Source organism: Notamacropus eugenii, chromosome 5, assembly GCF_028372415.1.
Source record: "Notamacropus eugenii isolate mMacEug1 chromosome 5, mMacEug1.pri_v2, whole genome shotgun sequence".
NCBI classification, from domain to species: domain Eukaryota; kingdom Metazoa; phylum Chordata; class Mammalia; order Diprotodontia; family Macropodidae; genus Notamacropus; species Notamacropus eugenii.
The window spans coordinates 37,609,827-37,626,254 of record NC_092876.1 but is presented as its reverse complement, the minus strand read 5'-3'; the positions used below and the strand labels follow the sequence as shown (position 1 = coordinate 37,626,254).

Genomic DNA, 16,428 nt, shown 5'->3' with positions numbered 1-16,428 from the left:
TGATCCATTCATTGATTCAACAAGAACTCAATAAGCTCCAACTATAAGCCAGACTGGGAAAGAAAAAAGAAAGGAAGCTCAGCTGCAGCTGTGTCTGGTGATGAAAGGAAAGCCAATGCTGTAAAGATCGATATTGCATAGGAACTCAGGATGTAAGATGTGTAAACCAACAGGAGGTGGAAAGACAAAACATCAACATCCTGAGTGTCAGTGAACTGAAGTGGATGGGAATGGGTGAATTTAATTCAGGTGATCATTACATAGACTACTGTGGGCAAGAATCTCTTAGAAGAAATGGAGTAGCCTCATAGTAAATAAAAGGGGAAGAAAAGTAGCACTGAGGCATAATCTCTGTGAGAAACAAGGAAGTTGCTCTGTTTCCACGGGTTAAAACTCCCATCTTTAAGGGATCAGAGTTGTGACTTAGCACAGGCAGATTAAAGGTCAGAAACTTGTGCACAGGCTTTATGAGCTGTTTGAGGTAAAGCCTACCAGAGAGGAGAACATGAAGTCACGTGGCCAATGGATGGAGGGGCTGGAAGTTCAAAATTTGGAACAGTAGAAAGGGCTTACATTGATCTGAACAAATTGAAGTCTTCCTGTAGCCTTACTTGGGAGCTACCCATTCATTCAGGGGGAATGAACGTAGAACTAATAAAAGATTTCCTGGTTTCACAAGTATTGTTGTTTGTTTAAGATGAACATGTTTCTCTCAGTTGGGGGCTTGTTAGTTGGGCTCATTTCTCACAATTTTGGGGCTCATCTGGGATCTTTAGCATTGGAAAGGAAGCTTGCTTGTGGGGGATGGGAAGCACATCCATTGGTTTTCAATGACCCAAACATCCACAGGCAAGTTTCCCCTCTTCTAACTGCTAACTTCTCCAGGACTGTTTGGAATCATTGTGAACCCAGGAACACAGGTAACACAATACACTGAATGGCCCAAGACAGTGTAAATCAGGGACCTGAGCAACTGTAGGAAAATATAGGTGGCTAAGCACTACTTGGTCTGTCTCAGGATCCTAGGTTGATAAGTGAGGTTTGCCTAGGGTAGGAAGTGAATGCTTTTCTATATAGGACCAGCCTAGGATGGGGAAAGTGAGAGGGAGGTCTTAGTATATGGAATTTTAGGCATGACCAGTCCTTTAGGGAGCTTGGAAGTATATGTTCTAAGAAGGGAAGTGAGTGCGTTAAAGATAATGGCACCAGGGAGAGTTTTGTTGTATGTCTTTGTGAAGTTTTTCATGTAATGTAGTGAGAAATGTCTAAGGTTTATAATTAGAGAAAGAAAATGTTATGAGAGAACTTCCATCTTGGGTTTACAGTGGGAAATTGAGATTCTTTTCTTTGTGTTCCAGTGATGACCAAGTAGGAATATGAGACTAAAAGTTAAATAATAAGCAATCAACAGCCTTTTACCTGATAGAGAACCAAAATGCAAGCAGCCCAGAGGAAACAGGGGCTGAGGCGGAAAATAAGGCAGGGAGGAACTCTGCTGGAAATTGATAAAAATTAACAAGCTAATTGCAGAGGCTTGGAGAAAAAAATGTGAAATTTATACTTTTTTTAAGGAACAAAGAAAAAGAAGCTGGAAGAAATTGGTAAATATTTTTATGCATTTCCTAGGATATAGCCTGAAATTCCAAAGAGGGATGGAATGGGAAGCTGGATTAGGAACGTTCTTTATCTGATGGGCCTCAAAAAGGAGACTGGATTTCAGCTCTTTAAGGAAGTAGAGAAAAAAAGCTATTCAGAGCTGAAAATTGTCACCATGTGTTCCTTCAAGGGAAAATGTGAAGTTATGGATAATGTTTTCTTTTAAATACTAAGAGTATTTAACTTAAAAGTAAAAGGGGGGTAAAAATGTTTATCAGTTGTGATTATAGACCCAGATTTAATATGATTCAAGTCAAAATCTGTCCTGAAGAAATAAAAAGCAGCATCTGAGAGTGATCATCCTATCATGAATAAGCAGAAAAAGATATTATTTGGCTTTTATGACTGTAAAGTGCTTGACACAAGGATGAGCATATGTTAGATACAACATTAATCTAATATAATTACTGCACAATTTTTAAATTTTGTTACATATAAATTGAAATTTCAAAAGAATATGATAGAAATTTGATAATTTGAAACTTATATTTGATTATAAATAAGCAATGATGATGCTAATGTTTGCTTTATGACTGTAGGTTTCCCATTTGAAATCTTGGCTATTATGAAAATGAGGATGCAGTGATTTGGGTGATAGTGTATATCCATGTGGTGGGAAGAAGTTGAATTTCTGTGCTAGGTGATGTCTAAATGCATTCACCTAAATGGAAAATAGCTTAAAATATTTTAAATTTTATATATGTAACAAGGTATATTGTGGGAAAATAATTTATTTAAATGTTAATCAATTGTTAATTGATTAATTGTTAATCAATAAATGTTAAACAATTGCATCGTTAAATTAATGATGAATTGATTAAGAAGTTATAATGAATTCTGTGTAAGAGTTTATGTTTAGTATGTTAAAAAAGCTAATAAGAAGGAAATTTTAACTAATATTGCTTTTGCTACAACTCAAGCATTTACAAAAGTATGTTTGTGAAAGGAAACTTGGTAAATATGCCAAGGTCTTGGTTTCAGATCTATTCTTGTCATTTTTGTCAATTAGATTCAGGAGGGTTTCTTATATAGCTCTTCTGTGTACTCTTGCCACTTCTTCTTAATGTCTTCTGCTTCTGTTAAGTCCCTACCATTTCTGCCTTTCCCCATGCTCATTTTTTTTCATGAAACACTCCCTCAGTGTCTCCAATCTTCTTGAGGAGATTGTTTCTCTTTCCCATCCTGTTGTTTTCATCTATTTCTTTGCATTGCTCGTTTAATAAAATCTTATCTCTCCATTCTTTTCTCTGGAATTCTGCATTCAACTAGATATATCTTTCCCTTTCTTTTTTTCCTTTCCTTCTTTCTTCAGCTATTTGTAAAGTTTCATCAGGCAGTCATTTTTCTTTCTTGGTTCATTTTTTCTTTGGGGTTTTTGTTGTTGTTGTTGTTGCTGCCTCCAGTACAATATGTTTTTTTAATTTTCCCATTTTATTTTATCTTTATTTTTTTACTTTATTTATTTAACTTTTAACATCCATTTTCACAAAATTTTGGGTTCCAAATTTTCTCCCCATTTGTCCCCTCCTCCCACCCCAAAACACCGAGCATTCTAATTGCCCCTATCACCAATCTGCCCTCTCTTCTATCATCCCTCCCCTCCCTTGTCCCTATCTTCTCTTTTGTCCTGTAGGGCCAGATAACTTTTCTATACCCCATTGCCTGTATTTCTTATTTCCTAGCAGCAAGAACAGCACTCAACAGTTATTCCTAAAACTTTGAGTCCCAACTTCTCTTCATCCCTCCCTCCCCACCCATTCCCTTTGGAAGGCAGGCAGTTCAATACAGGCCAAATCTGTGTAGTTTTGCAAATGACTTCCATAATAGTCGTGTTGTGTAAGACTAACTATATTTCCCTCCATCCTATCCTGCCCTCCATTGCTTCTATTCTCTCTTTTGATCCTGTCCCTCCCCAAGTGTTGACTTCAAATTGCTCCCTCCTCCCATTGCCCTCCCTTCCATCATTCCCCCCACCCTGCTTATCCCCTTCTCCCCCGCTTTCCTATGTTGTAAGATAGGTTTTCATACCAGAATGAGTGTGCATTTTATTCCTTCCTTTAGTGGAATGTAACAAGAGTGAACTTCATGTTTTTCTCTCACCTCCCCTCTTTTTCCCTCCACTAAAAAGTCTTTTGTTTCCTCTTTTATGAGAGATAATTGGCCCCATTCCATTTCTCCCTTTCTCCTCCCAATATGTTTCTCTCTCACCACTTAATTTCATTTTTTGAAGATATGATCCCATCCTAGTCAATTCACTCTGTGCTCTTTGTCTCTGTGTGTGCGTGCGTGTGTGTGTGTGTGTGTGTGTGTGTGTGTGTGTGTATGTTCCAGTACAATATTTCAATAAGGCAGCTAGGTGGTGCAGTGGATAAAGCACCAGTGCAGGAGTCAGGGGAACCTGAGTTCAAATCTCACCTCAGACACTTGATACTCACTAACTATGTGATCTTAGGCAAGTCACTTGACCCCAGTTGCCTCATGCTGGGTCATCTCCAGTCATCCTGATGAACATCTGGTCACTGGATTCAGATGGCTCTGGAGGAGAAGTGAGGCTGGTGACCTGCACAGCCCTCCCTCACTCAAAACAAAGTCAAGTGCAAGTCATGTCATCATTTCTCTGATGGCATGCCCTTCTTTGGCAACAAACACACACAACATTTCAAGCCTATTTCTCCAAGCACTCTATCTATCAGATTTAATCTCTTAAAACTATTCATCACCTCTACTTCATATTCATGAAGGTTATTATTTAGGTCATCTCTACACAGTCTGGTGGTTTCCCCTACTTTCTTTAGTCTAAGTATGAATTTCACTATCAGCAAATAATGATCTGATCCACAGTCAATTCTAGGCCATGTTTTTACTTGTTTTAATTCTCCTCCACCTTTGGATGATTGGTTGTTGTTCTTTGTTGTCAAAAAGGACCAAAATGACATCACGATGATAAAGTAAAGTTTTAGTGTGTCCGACTGTGGCTGATCAGACCAACACGAGCTTGGAATGCTCTGCCACAGATTGGGCACAGATAGTCTGTGTGAAGTTTTGGGGTGGGTATGCCAAAATTGCTCATACTATGTTTATTTTGTGCTGCCTCAATTCTGCTTTGCTCATAGAGCACAGAACCCTTTCTGATGTGGGCATGCCTGGCTGAGCAGTCCTGTGCCAGTGTCTCTCATGTTGTATAGTCAAATCCAAAGTTCTTGAGAGAGACCTTGAGAGTGTCCTTGTATCACTTCTTCTGACCACCATGTGATCACCTGTGAGTATGAGTTCTCCATAAAATAGTCTTTTTGGCAAGAGTACATTCTGCATTCGAACAACATGGCCAGCCCATCAAAGTTGTGCACTCTGAAGCATAGTTTGAATGCTTAGAAGTTCAACTTGAGCAAGAACTTCAGTGTCTGGTACCTTATCCCACCAGGTGATTCTCAGAATTTTCCTAAGACACTGCAAATGGAAGCGATTCAGTTTCCTGCCATGGTGCTGGTAGACTGTCCACGTTTCATAGGCATACAACAATGAAGTTGTAGTAGTTCTTCAGTTTGGTAGTCAGTCTAATACCTCTTCTCTCTCAAACTTTTCTTCAGAGCTTCCCAAACACTGAGCTAGATCTGGCAAGGTGTGCATCAACCTCACTGTCAACGTGTACACCCCTGGAAAGTACACTACCAAGGTAAGTGAACTTATCCACAACATTCCAAGTTTCTCCAAGAGGGTTTTGTGATAAATTGTGATGTGTAATGTCTGGACATTAACCAAAGCCCTGCCTAAGAATTGAGGACTAGGGCTGGAGAAGACATGTTTCCTATGCCAGCTGACTTACCACAACAGAGAAATGCCAACTTCAGATAACACTAGTAGAACATTGCCCAAGGACGACTTTCACATCAGTATTGTACATGCAGCAGACTTAACCTAACATTATGTAACTGAGTCTTGCCATCTCTTTCCCCAAGATCCCACTCCTCTCTCACAAGTGACATCTGGTAGCAACTGTAAAGCATGGTTGAGTTTCTCTAGAAGCAGAATCCAAGCTTAGTAGCCCTAGCCAGCTGCTCTTGCTCTTAGGGCATCAGGGAAGGAGCTCCCTGAAGCCTGCAGGCTCCCAGTGGAAGATGAATCTCCCTCTACTCAAAGAATCCCAGTATCTCAGGGTGGCAAGAGACTGGAAAGGCAGGATGGTATAGTGGAGAGAGTTCTGACCTTCTTCTCTCTGGGCCTCAGTTTCATGTTCTGAAAAATAAGAGTTTGAACTACACCATCTCTAAGGTCCCATCCCACTCAAAATCTTTGGATCCCTGTTCAAATCCCCCACCCCAGTCTTCTCTTCTCCTGGAAGAACATCCCCAATGTCTTCATCATTAGTGATGGGAGGCTAAGGCAGACAATGGGGATACAAGACAATCCATCAAAAAGCATTTATTAGGAATCTTCTGGGTGCCAAGCACTATGCTCAGTGTTGGAGATACAAAGAAAGACAAAACGTTTCTGTTTTTAAGGAGTTCACAGTCTAATAAGGGAGACAATATGTGGGTGTGTCTATATATACATATATATATTTATTTATTTATGTATACAATCTTGTGCAATTTATGGGAAGAAACAAACCAGCTCCCTTGAGATGTTGGGAGAATGGAGGCAGGCAAAGAGTTTGAGATGAAATAGGAAGGAGGTCTGGGAGAGCAGAGAGTGCAATGAAGGAGGAGCACAGCCTGTAGGCCATGGTGTAGAGAAAGTACTATTTATCCTTTAGTAATATTGTTGAATTTACAAAGAACATTGTCCAACTCCAAAAGCTTGCTGTAGAGTTCAGACTGACCACAGAGTTGCTTCAGGGAAGCAGGATGATGGTAAGGAATGCTTAGATCCCACCCAGTACCTTTTTGGGGTCTCCTAAATCTTTGTTTTGGGTTGCCCAGATTAGATTGGCTTACCTACAGATCTCTATCTCAAATGGTCTTTCTCTTGGAGACTTCCTATATGATTGGCAGTTGTCTTTTTTTTCAAATGATACCTTACTTTTCCCCATGTAAACGTGAAGACAATTTTAAACATTCATTTTTTTAGCTGGACTTCTAAATTTTCTCCTTTCCTCTCTCCCCTCTCCCTGAAATAAAGCAATTTGATGTAGGTTATACATGTTTAATCATACAAAGCATATTACATTAGTCATGAAAGACTATGTGAAGGAAATCACATGGCCCCCCAAAAAATATGAAAAAATAACAAAAGGTGAAAAAATGTATTCAGACTCCATCAGTTCTTCCCCTGGAGGTAGATAGCATTTTTCATCTTCGTATATTGGCCATTGATGCAGGCTCAGTTAGGCACACACATCTCACAGCCATCATCTATCGTGTCAGCGCAGAAATAGCCTGGGGAACAGCCACACACGGTGTTGGTTGTGGATGAACATTCCCTTCTGGTCACTAAACCAAGTTCTGAAAGAAAGAACAAAAACCTCTGTTGGGAAAGGTCCAGGGAGAGAGCCCCCTGAGGCAGCCCATCCAGCTGTGGGTTCAGATGTTGCCCCAGACCCTTTGTGACTGAGGGATCCTGGATAGGTTGCTCCAGGCCTTTCTAACTGTGTGTTGCAAATTAGGAGCCCACATGACTGGATAGAGAGAGTATTCTTCTGTAAGAGAGTAAAATGACAGGCCTGGTGCCCCCACCATCATCCCCACTCCAAAAAAAAAAAAAAAAGAAGAAGAAGAAGAAAGTACAAAGCAGTGTGCTGAGGATGGACTACAAAGGCAAAGGTGGAACCATTCCTGACCTTCAAGGGGACAGCATTCTCCCTGCGCAGACTCATATTGCACTTTTCCTGAGTGAAGGTGTAATGTGTCTTGTCTTTCTTTGTATCTCTGACACATAGCATTGCACCTGGCACAGAGTAGGACCTTCATAAATATTTCCTCCATCCTTCTCTAGCTTCTTTCTTTCTTTCCTTCCTTCCCTCCTTTCTCCCTTCTGTCTCAGCACTTAGTCTAGTGCCTGCCATACAGTAGATCCATAATGAATGTTTGTTGACTAATTGACTTGGCCTTAATTTCCTCTGCAGAAGAAAGCAGTTGACCTAAATCATAGGATGTAGATCTAGAAAGAACTTGGGGCACCAATAATTCCAACCTCTTTTTTTATAAGTGAGGACACTGAAGCCCAGGGAAGTCACAGAAGCAGAAAAAGACCAAGGTAAGATAAGCTCTAAGTGCCCTCTCAGGTTATAAATCTCATGATCCTACAAATCCAACCTTCTTGGGGAAGTACAGTCAAGAGATTCCCGGCTCAGTGTGTGTGCTGGGGACTAAGGGTAGGAAAGACATGGTATGGAGAGTTGGGCTTGGGAGAATTGTCTGAATTGTCAAATTCCCCCCTTCCCCACCTTGTCTGGGTAGGTCCAACACTGATGACTTTCACTGGCCCCAGCTCCCTCATTCCAGGGAACTAGAAGACTCAGGTCAGAGCCCAGGAGAGGGAGGGCTGTGGGTGAGACCCAGAATCCTAGCTGACCCCAAGGACCCTCAAGAACTTCTTACCAGGGTCACAGACTTTACACTTCAGGCACTCCTTCAGGCCACTCTGGTGTGCTGTGTAGGTCCCGGCATTACAAGGCACGCATATGGTGCCTGTCATTATGCTGCATGTCTCATGAACCCTGTAACCTAATATCAAAGAATTAGCATCAAAAACAAGGCACAGATCTGTTTAGCTTGGATCAACTGGAGCAGCACCAGCATGGAAGGGAAGGAAGCCTCATGCAATTGTCTTCTCATTTAATCTCAGAAAATGGAGACTGAGCACATTTATTTTTATTTTATCTACTTCTTCTCTGCTTAAAAAGCCAACATTCCTCTGCTTCATAGGTGTTCTGCATCTGAGGTGCAGTGAAACCTTTGCTGTTCACCACATGTAATGTTTTAGTTCTTTAGAAAGGGTGGTGGGGGATGGAGGAAGGGCATGCAAAACTAACATTGAAATTTTGAAACAGCAGCAGAGAGAGTGAATTTTATTTTTGTTCATTGTTTGTGGTAAAAAGTAATACTAATTTGTTCCCTCCTGTAACTATTGTGAACACCTTGCTTTGTGGTCACTATAATTTTGGGGAGAGACGTGGGATGGGGAGAAAGAGTATCGGTAGCCCATGTAACCCTGGCATCCATTCAGACCAGCGTGCAGAATGTAACGCTCTTTTGTAAGAGACATTTTATGATTTTTAAAATAAATTTAGTGAATCTATTTTTGGTGCTCATTTTTTAAGACATTACATCTCAAATGGATAAATCTTTCTCCTTAGACAAAAGCAGCACTGATTAAACGCTAAGTTTGATTTTCAGCCCTCTGTGGATATAGGCGTATCTTCTTGGACAAATAATATGCAAATAGTCCTGGTGACAACCTTGCAATTCCATTGCTTAGGAATGAATTGCCTCACATTCATTCATGCAACAAGCTGGATTTTGCAAATGATAGCCCCTGCTTGCACCATAATTTTCTATATTAGCAATTGTGAAGAACAACCAAGCTTGGTGCAGTGCCACAAATTGGTCTTGTACCTTGTTCTTTTTTTTCAGCCTTGTGTGAGTTTATTTTTATTTGGAAGTGAAATGAGAACTTTTAACTATTAATACAAATACCAAGATACTACACAAAACATCCACAGGTACATGTTTTTTATCACTTTTTGAACTGTTCACAAACATTTCCTACATAATCCAACATACAACAGAGAAATGGTACATCTTTCAAATCTGCATACAGTGGAAAAAATGAGTATATATGAGTTTATAAGGGTATATATATGCAAGTTGACAGTTTTTTATAGCCTACAAGTGAGGAAATATCTAAAAATAATCAGAATTTATTCAACTTCAGTCATTTTCATAACCAAGTATTATTCTGATTAGTAAAACTTGCTGCTAATCAGGCTTCAGGTGTGTACCCAGGCCGTCAAAACTGAAAGGGACTTCAGAACAAGCACTTAGAATGTCAGAATTAAAAAGAACTCTAGGACATAGAATGTCAGAGATGGGAGAGATCTCACAACATGGGATCCAGTTGGAAGGACAGTCTTAGAGCAAAGCATGTTAGAGGTGGGTGTATTCATAATTCATTTTTGCTTATTGTTAATATAATTTTGCTTCTTAATGGGAAGATCTTCTCCACTCATTAATGGGCCTACACATTAAGGAGAGTTTGATTAGGGAAGATTCGTAGGAAGGCCCACACCTTTTGTTAATGAGGCACTGGTTCTCAAGGGTTCAGATGTCCTCTGGCTATAAAAAAATGTATAAATACTTTGAAGGTGAGGCTTTACTTTGGGGCTTAATTTTTGGAAAAAGTTTTGTGCGCCAGATAAGACTCTGGGAAGCCTCCCCCAAACTACTCCTCCCTTTGAAAACCCAGATGTTGGTGCTTCTCTCTCTGGCAACTATGTACGTATGGTCAAATAGTTGCATCTGTCTGTTGAATTGTGACGTATGTATTGTGTATGTCAGACATTTGGAAGCATGTGTGTTGACCTTTGATTTCTCTGTATTTTCTCTGAAGTTCAGGGTGCTGACTCTTCCTCTGAACTAAACGAATGATACATATGCTTGATTAAAGTAACTGTTGAACCCTCAAAATTCTCCTTTCCTTTTATAAATGCAGATCTAAGAACCTGTGATACCAGGTCCCTTTATGTAAGTTGGGATGCTTACTGCTACAGTGGGAGGGCTCTTAGAATAGAGAATGTAAGAGGTACCAAGAATCTCAGAACATAGATTATCAGAGCAGGGATGAGCCTTAATAGTCAAATCAGGGAGAGTCCTTAGAATGTCAGAAATAGAAGGGACCTCAGAGCAGAGGATGTCAGAACTAGGAGGAAACCTCAGAACACAGGATTCAGACATAGAAAGAGAATTTCAAAACATAAAAGGTTAAAAGTCACTTAGTCCTATGACCTTCTTTTGTAGATGTGGAAATGAAGTGACTGGTTCAAGGTCACACACAGGTAGTGAGGGGGAGCTCCAAGAGTCAAGCTGGTCTGTATGAGCCCGTCCCACTCTGATGCGAAGAAAATTTAGGCCAAGGCAGAAATGGAATCTGAGACCTCATCCAGGCTGACTTCCATGGTCACTGCCAGGGGGGATCACGGAAAACACAAAGTGGGAGAAGGTGGATTGATAGTGACTGAAGGTAGAGGCACAACAGACAGAATCAAAGTTTGTTTGCTTTAGAGTTTATCCAGAATAACATTCCTAGGACCTCAGAAGGCAATGGAATAAAACAGAAACTTGTTAAGCACTCTCTATCAGCAAGGTTTAATCTGATCAGCCAGATGGCACAGTGAATCTATCCACTGTGGATCAAGAGGACCTGCCTGACTTCAAATCTGGCCTCAGACACTTATTAGCTAGGTGATCCTGGGCAAGTCACTTAACCCTATTTGTCTCAGTTTCTTCATCTTTTAAAATGATCAGGAAAGGAAAATGGCAGATCCCTCCAGTACCTTTGCCACAAAAATGCCAGATGGGATTATGAAGAGTCAGACCCTGAACTACAACAAGCTATAAGGCTCCAGCTTGGCTTGGGAATAAAAACACAAAAAAGCAGAAAAAGTCTCCGCCCTTGAGGAGATTCTCCATTCCAGCAGGAGAATGTAAAATGCAAAAAATAAATAAATAAATGCAAATTCATGCTGAATACGTAGACTGATATGAGTTGGGGGAGAGGAGACAGAGACAAGGGGAAAAAGAAAGGATACGGAGAGAGGGGGAAAGGGGGAAGAGACAAAGAAAGAGAAAATCAGATGAATTCTTAGTGCAAAATGAAGTCTCTTTTTTCATTTTCTTTTTCTTGCTTTTTTTGCAACATGACTGTTACAGAAATGTCTTTTGTGTGGCTTCACATGTATAATTGATGTCATTCTGTGTTCCCTCTCAATGGGTGGAGGAAGGAGTGAGGAAGGGAGGGAATTTTGAACTCAAAAAAATTTTGTTTCAATTAATGTTCAAATAAATAAATACTATTTAAAAAGAGAGAGAGAGAGAGAGAGAGAGGGAGGGAGAGAGAGAATCAGAAAAGATACTCCAGAGAGGTGATATCTGAGCTGACTGTTGAAGGCAGGCAAGAGTTCCATAGGGCTGAGGTAACAAGAGTATTCTCCTCTTAATGCAGATAAATGCACAGATGAGGGAATGGCATGCAGGGTCCAAGGGGCAGAAATAAGGAATTATGATGAGCTGAATGAAATCAGGAATCCGGACAAAATTGACAAGTGTCTTCTGCATCAGCATTTGCCGAGTAAGTGTTTCCTGTCCCGTCTCTCCTTTACTTCAATGACCACCCAGTTGTCCCCCTTCCAACCCAGACAATCCTGCTGAAACCCTCTATAGCCTTAGATAGCCTAACTCTAGACTCTGCATGCACGAGGCATTGCTTAAAGTCCTGCTAGCTGAATAAATTTATCCTCACCAAAAGACTAGTTAACTTGTAAGGTAATGAGTATTGAAGAAGTGATTTGTGTATTGGGAAAGAGAGTGAGCTGGATCCCCCTTGAAGATAGTCTGGAACAGACAGACGTTTACTAGAGTAAGAGAGCTATCTGTTCTGGAGAAAGAAACTTCTGACTTACCTGGAAGGCAAGTGGAGCAGCAATGCCCATCCACCTCATACTCCCCCACCATACACTCCAGTGCCTTGAAGGGACTGAACTGGGTCATCATAAACATGCTGAACATCTAGGGTAAGGAAAAGAGGTAATGAGGGTGAGGGAGAGAGTGTGGTCCAGGATGTCAGAAAGACTGGATTCCAATTTTGATCTTGTCATTCACTATCTAGATGACCTTGGGCTACCACTTACCCTCTTGGAGCATCAGTTTTCCCATCTGTAAAATGAGAGGACTGAAAGACAGCAGGATGTGCTAAAGTACAGGACTGGGAACCAGATCTGAGTTAGAATCCTGCCTCAAACACTTACTCACTATGCAACCCTCACAAGTCATTTAACCTTCCTTAGTCTCGGTTTTCTCATCTGTAAAATGAGGAGATTGGACTTGAGGCCTCAAAGATCCCTTCCAACTCTGGACCTCAGCTGAGTCATCATAAACATGTTGAACATCTTGGGAATGTATAGAAGCAGATAATGAGGGCAAGGGAGAGAGCATGGTCCAGGTGATGAGGTCAAGGCTCTGGGAGCCCCCTTGAACTCTCCTGGAATCTTCCTATATTGTTCTTAACCTAGCCTAGCCTTCCATTGTCTGCTATCTCCAAGTAGCCTTCAGCTGCTTCCAAGTCTTAATCCCATTCTCTTGGTTCCTGGAGTCTGACCTCTGGTCACCCCAATTCCATCAAGATCCTCCCTAGACTCCTCCTCAAGACCCTCCCTATATTCCTCCTAGACTACTAGACCACCACTAGATCCTTCCCACAATCTTTCTGTATATGAGACCCATCCCATTTCCATGAAGGTACTCAGATTCCTTAAGAGTCTAACCAATGGTGAGATTCCTTCAAAGTCTGGCCAATGTGGTGGATCTTTAATAAACTTTATTTTACTTTGGCTGAAAGATCGCTTGGGTCAAATTCGTTCAGGCAGGATCCAGTATGTCAGTATTTTGGGATCCCGAGCATACCTCAACCTCAACACAGTGTGTCAAGAAAACTGGGTTCTAATCCTGATCTTGTCACTCACTGGCTAGATGACCTTGGGCTAGCCACTTACCCTCTTGGGGTCTCAGTTTTCCCATCTATAAAATGAGGGAATTGAGAAATGGCATGATGTACTAGGAAAGCACAAGCCTGGGAGCCAGAAGACTTGAGTTAGAATCCTGCCTCAGGCACTTACTGTGCTACCCTGCACAAGTCATTTAACTTCTCTTGGTCTCAGTTTCTTCATCTGTAAAATGAGCAGATTGAACTTGAGGGCTCCAAAGATCCCTTCCAGCTCTGGACCTGGGATCTTGTGATTTAATTTCTAAGAGAGGGAGTCTGACTAGTCTGTTCCTTTGAAAAGCACCAGCCTGGGAAGGCTGAGGGGGAGGGTGTAGGAGAGATGGGCATGGTACAGATAGGATGTCCCGGGTCTGTCCCCGGGACCTTCGAGTGAGAATCTCCCTTCGGTGGGCACCGCTTCGGACGTCTCCGGACCTACCCTGGGGGACACGGTGGCAGGCAATAATCAGGCAATGCGCAGGAGGTTCATAGCTTTATTGCATGGAGGAGTCCCCCGAGCAGTTCAGGGCGTTGTCTTATATAGGGAGGTTCTTCCAGGCTGCCATCCTAACCCGCCCCGAGGGCGAGGCCTACCACCCGATTGGATCCAGCCCACCCGACCAATCCCGTGGGGTCACAACTCCTCTATGGGAGCCGTGTCTCCCTCGGATTGGTGGGCTGCCACTCCCGGGGAGGCCCCTATCCGCCCAGGCGCCTAGGACCGACCCCCGTCAATAGGATATAATTTTAATCGTGACTAATTCACACTTTAAAAAACTTTTTTTAAAATGCAAACTTTAAAGATTTCCAGAGAACTTTCCAAACTATTCATACAAGTCTTACAACAACTCTGTGAAAGAGGTGCTATTATTGTATCCACTGTACAGGTAGGGAAACCAAGGCTGGAAGAGTAACCTAGTAAATGTGGGAGGCAGGATTCAAGTTCAGGTCTTCCTGACTCCTCCCTCTCCAAGGGATGCTGTCGGATTGTCCCCCTCAAGCACGATCAGAATCTGAGAGCCATATAGAGGGTACAAGGGAGGGGAAAGTCCTGCTTGGTTCTATGAAGGGGAATTGTTGCCTTCTTTGGCCTGGCTGCTCATCAAATATGCTTCCCCTAAAACAGCTCACAGGTGTTTATATCCAGGGAGATGGGGAAAGAAGGGCCTAAGGGCAGTAATGAAGATGGAATGAGAGAAAATGCTTGGCACAAAATAGTCAACTAATAAATGCTTGCTTTCTTCTTTTATTTTATTCAATTAAAAACTTGGCTTTTTAAGGAGTCAGAGACCTCATGGAACTGCCAAAGGAATCCATGCCTGCCCCACCTCAAAAAGAGATTTAAAAATATTTTTTCTAATCTGCTCCCTTTACTTTGGGGATAATAAGAAAGCTCATTCTCAGAGTGATAAGGAAAAGTGAAGCATTTATGAAGCACCTAATGTATGTCAGGCCGGCAACTAGGCAGTAGTTACAGTAAATACAGAGCCAGGAATGAGTCAAGAAAACCCCTGTTCAAAGACAGTCTCAGATGATTTCTGGCTGTGTGACCCTGGGGAAGTCACTTAACCCTGGTTGCCTCAATTTCCTCATCTACAAAATAAGCTGAAGAAAGAAATGGCAAACCATGCCAGTATCTCTGCCAACAGAACTACACATGGGGTCACAATGTCATACAAGACTGAAAAATGACTTACTAACAACTGCAGGAACTGGTGGGACTCCCAAGTCACAGAAATCACTTCCTGTTTTCTCTCTACCTCATCGTATCGCCTTAGATGTTTCCAATTTCCTTCCCCTGCCCCTCTAGTCTTCTCCCTCAATGCCCATCATTGTATTCAAGAGGAAGGAGCCTGGACTTTGGATCTTTTTGAGTCCAATCTAGGGTCATAGAGAGGGTGGTAGGGGAGGGAATGAGGGAAGGGGGGATGGGGTGTCAGGGAATTGGAAAGAGGGCAATGGAAGGGAAAGGTAGGTGAGGGGATGAGGAGGAGGGAGCTGAGAAGAGCTGATCAGAATGGGAATTAGGGAGGAAAATGGGGAGAGGCTCCCCAGCTGTCTCCGTATCTTCCTCTGAATCATAGTCCCTGCCTTCAAGAGCCTAGGCTACAGCAGTCCTTCTCCCCTCTCCTTTGGTGGGGGAGAAGAGGGCAGGGTAGTCCCCATCCAGCTGCCCCCAAACCTGCATTCTTACCATCAAGCAACTTCTGTTCAGCATCTCTGCAGATCTCAGTTCAGCTACCCCCAGCTCCAGAGGACAACTCGTATCTTGTTTTGTTCTTTGACCAAGATCTTTGAGGTTCCTCAAAGTGAAAGTAGAAGAGATGCACACGTATAGGCAGCAAAAGGAAGTGCTCTCAGAATTGAACAGTCCTATCTTTGGGTGAAGTGAGGGCAGGGATGGGGAGGAAAGTTGCAACTCAAAATCTTATGGAAGTGAATGTTGAAAAGTAAAAACAAATAAATACATTTTGTTCAATAAATAGCCCTTCTCAGCCCAGGTTATGACCATAATACACAAAAGGGCACATAAGAAGAATGAATTTGTAAGGGAGAAACAAATTGGTGATCATCAGAAACTTAAAAATATGTTCATCTTCTTTATCTGGAGGGTGGGGAAAGGATGTGCATAAAGGCAGGAGATGGTGCAGTGCATAGAGTCCAAGACCTGGAGTCAGGAAGACCTGAGTTCAAATTGAGCCTCAGACACTCGATAGCTGTCTGATCCTAGGCAAGTCATTTCACCCTGTTTGCCTCAGTTTCCTCATCTATAAAATGAGCTAGAGAAGGAAATGACAAGCCCTTCCAATATCTGTGCCAGGAAAATCCCCAAAACTGAATCATGAAGAAGTCAGTTAAGACTGAACAACTGCAAGGAGGATGTGTAAAAAGACCAGAAGAGGTCTTACAAGATTCAGCTTGGGGACTGGGGTGAGGAGGTGGTGGATGGATAGAAGAAGGGCAAAGAGGGAGACTCTAACCAGATGGAAATTCTGAAGATGGTGACTCTTCATTGTTCATCAGTAGCTTTTCTGGGTCTCCACTCCAAAGAACACCATGCTCCTTGGAGTCAGGGAC

The 16,428-nt window shown here is 42.0% G+C and overlaps 1 protein-coding gene across 1 annotated transcript; it reads right to left on the bottom strand.

The window, feature by feature from the left end:
• Window positions 1-6,784: 6,784 nt before the first annotated feature.
• Window positions 6,785-16,428, bottom strand: LOC140504063 (tumor necrosis factor receptor superfamily member 14-like). The gene is made up of 4 exons (XM_072608593.1): window positions 15,545-16,428; window positions 12,272-12,377; window positions 8,193-8,318; window positions 6,785-7,097 (listed from the first exon to the last, which is right to left on the bottom strand). The coding sequence occupies exons 1-4, from the start codon at window positions 15,566-15,568 to the stop codon at window positions 6,976-6,978; spliced, it is 378 nt and encodes a 125-aa protein (XP_072464694.1). The 5' UTR covers window positions 15,569-16,428; the 3' UTR covers window positions 6,785-6,975.

Coding starts and splice junctions, on each gene's coding strand:
- LOC140504063 (XM_072608593.1), bottom strand. CDS start 15,568: ATGCTGAACAGAAGTTGCTTGATG. Junction 12,378..15,544: donor TGAACAGAAGTTGCTTGATG/GTAAGAATGCAG, acceptor TCCTTACCCTAG/ATGTTCAGCATGTTTATGAT. Junction 8,319..12,271: donor CTGCTCCACTTGCCTTCCAG/GTAAGTCAGAAG, acceptor CTTTGATATTAG/GTTACAGGGTTCATGAGACA.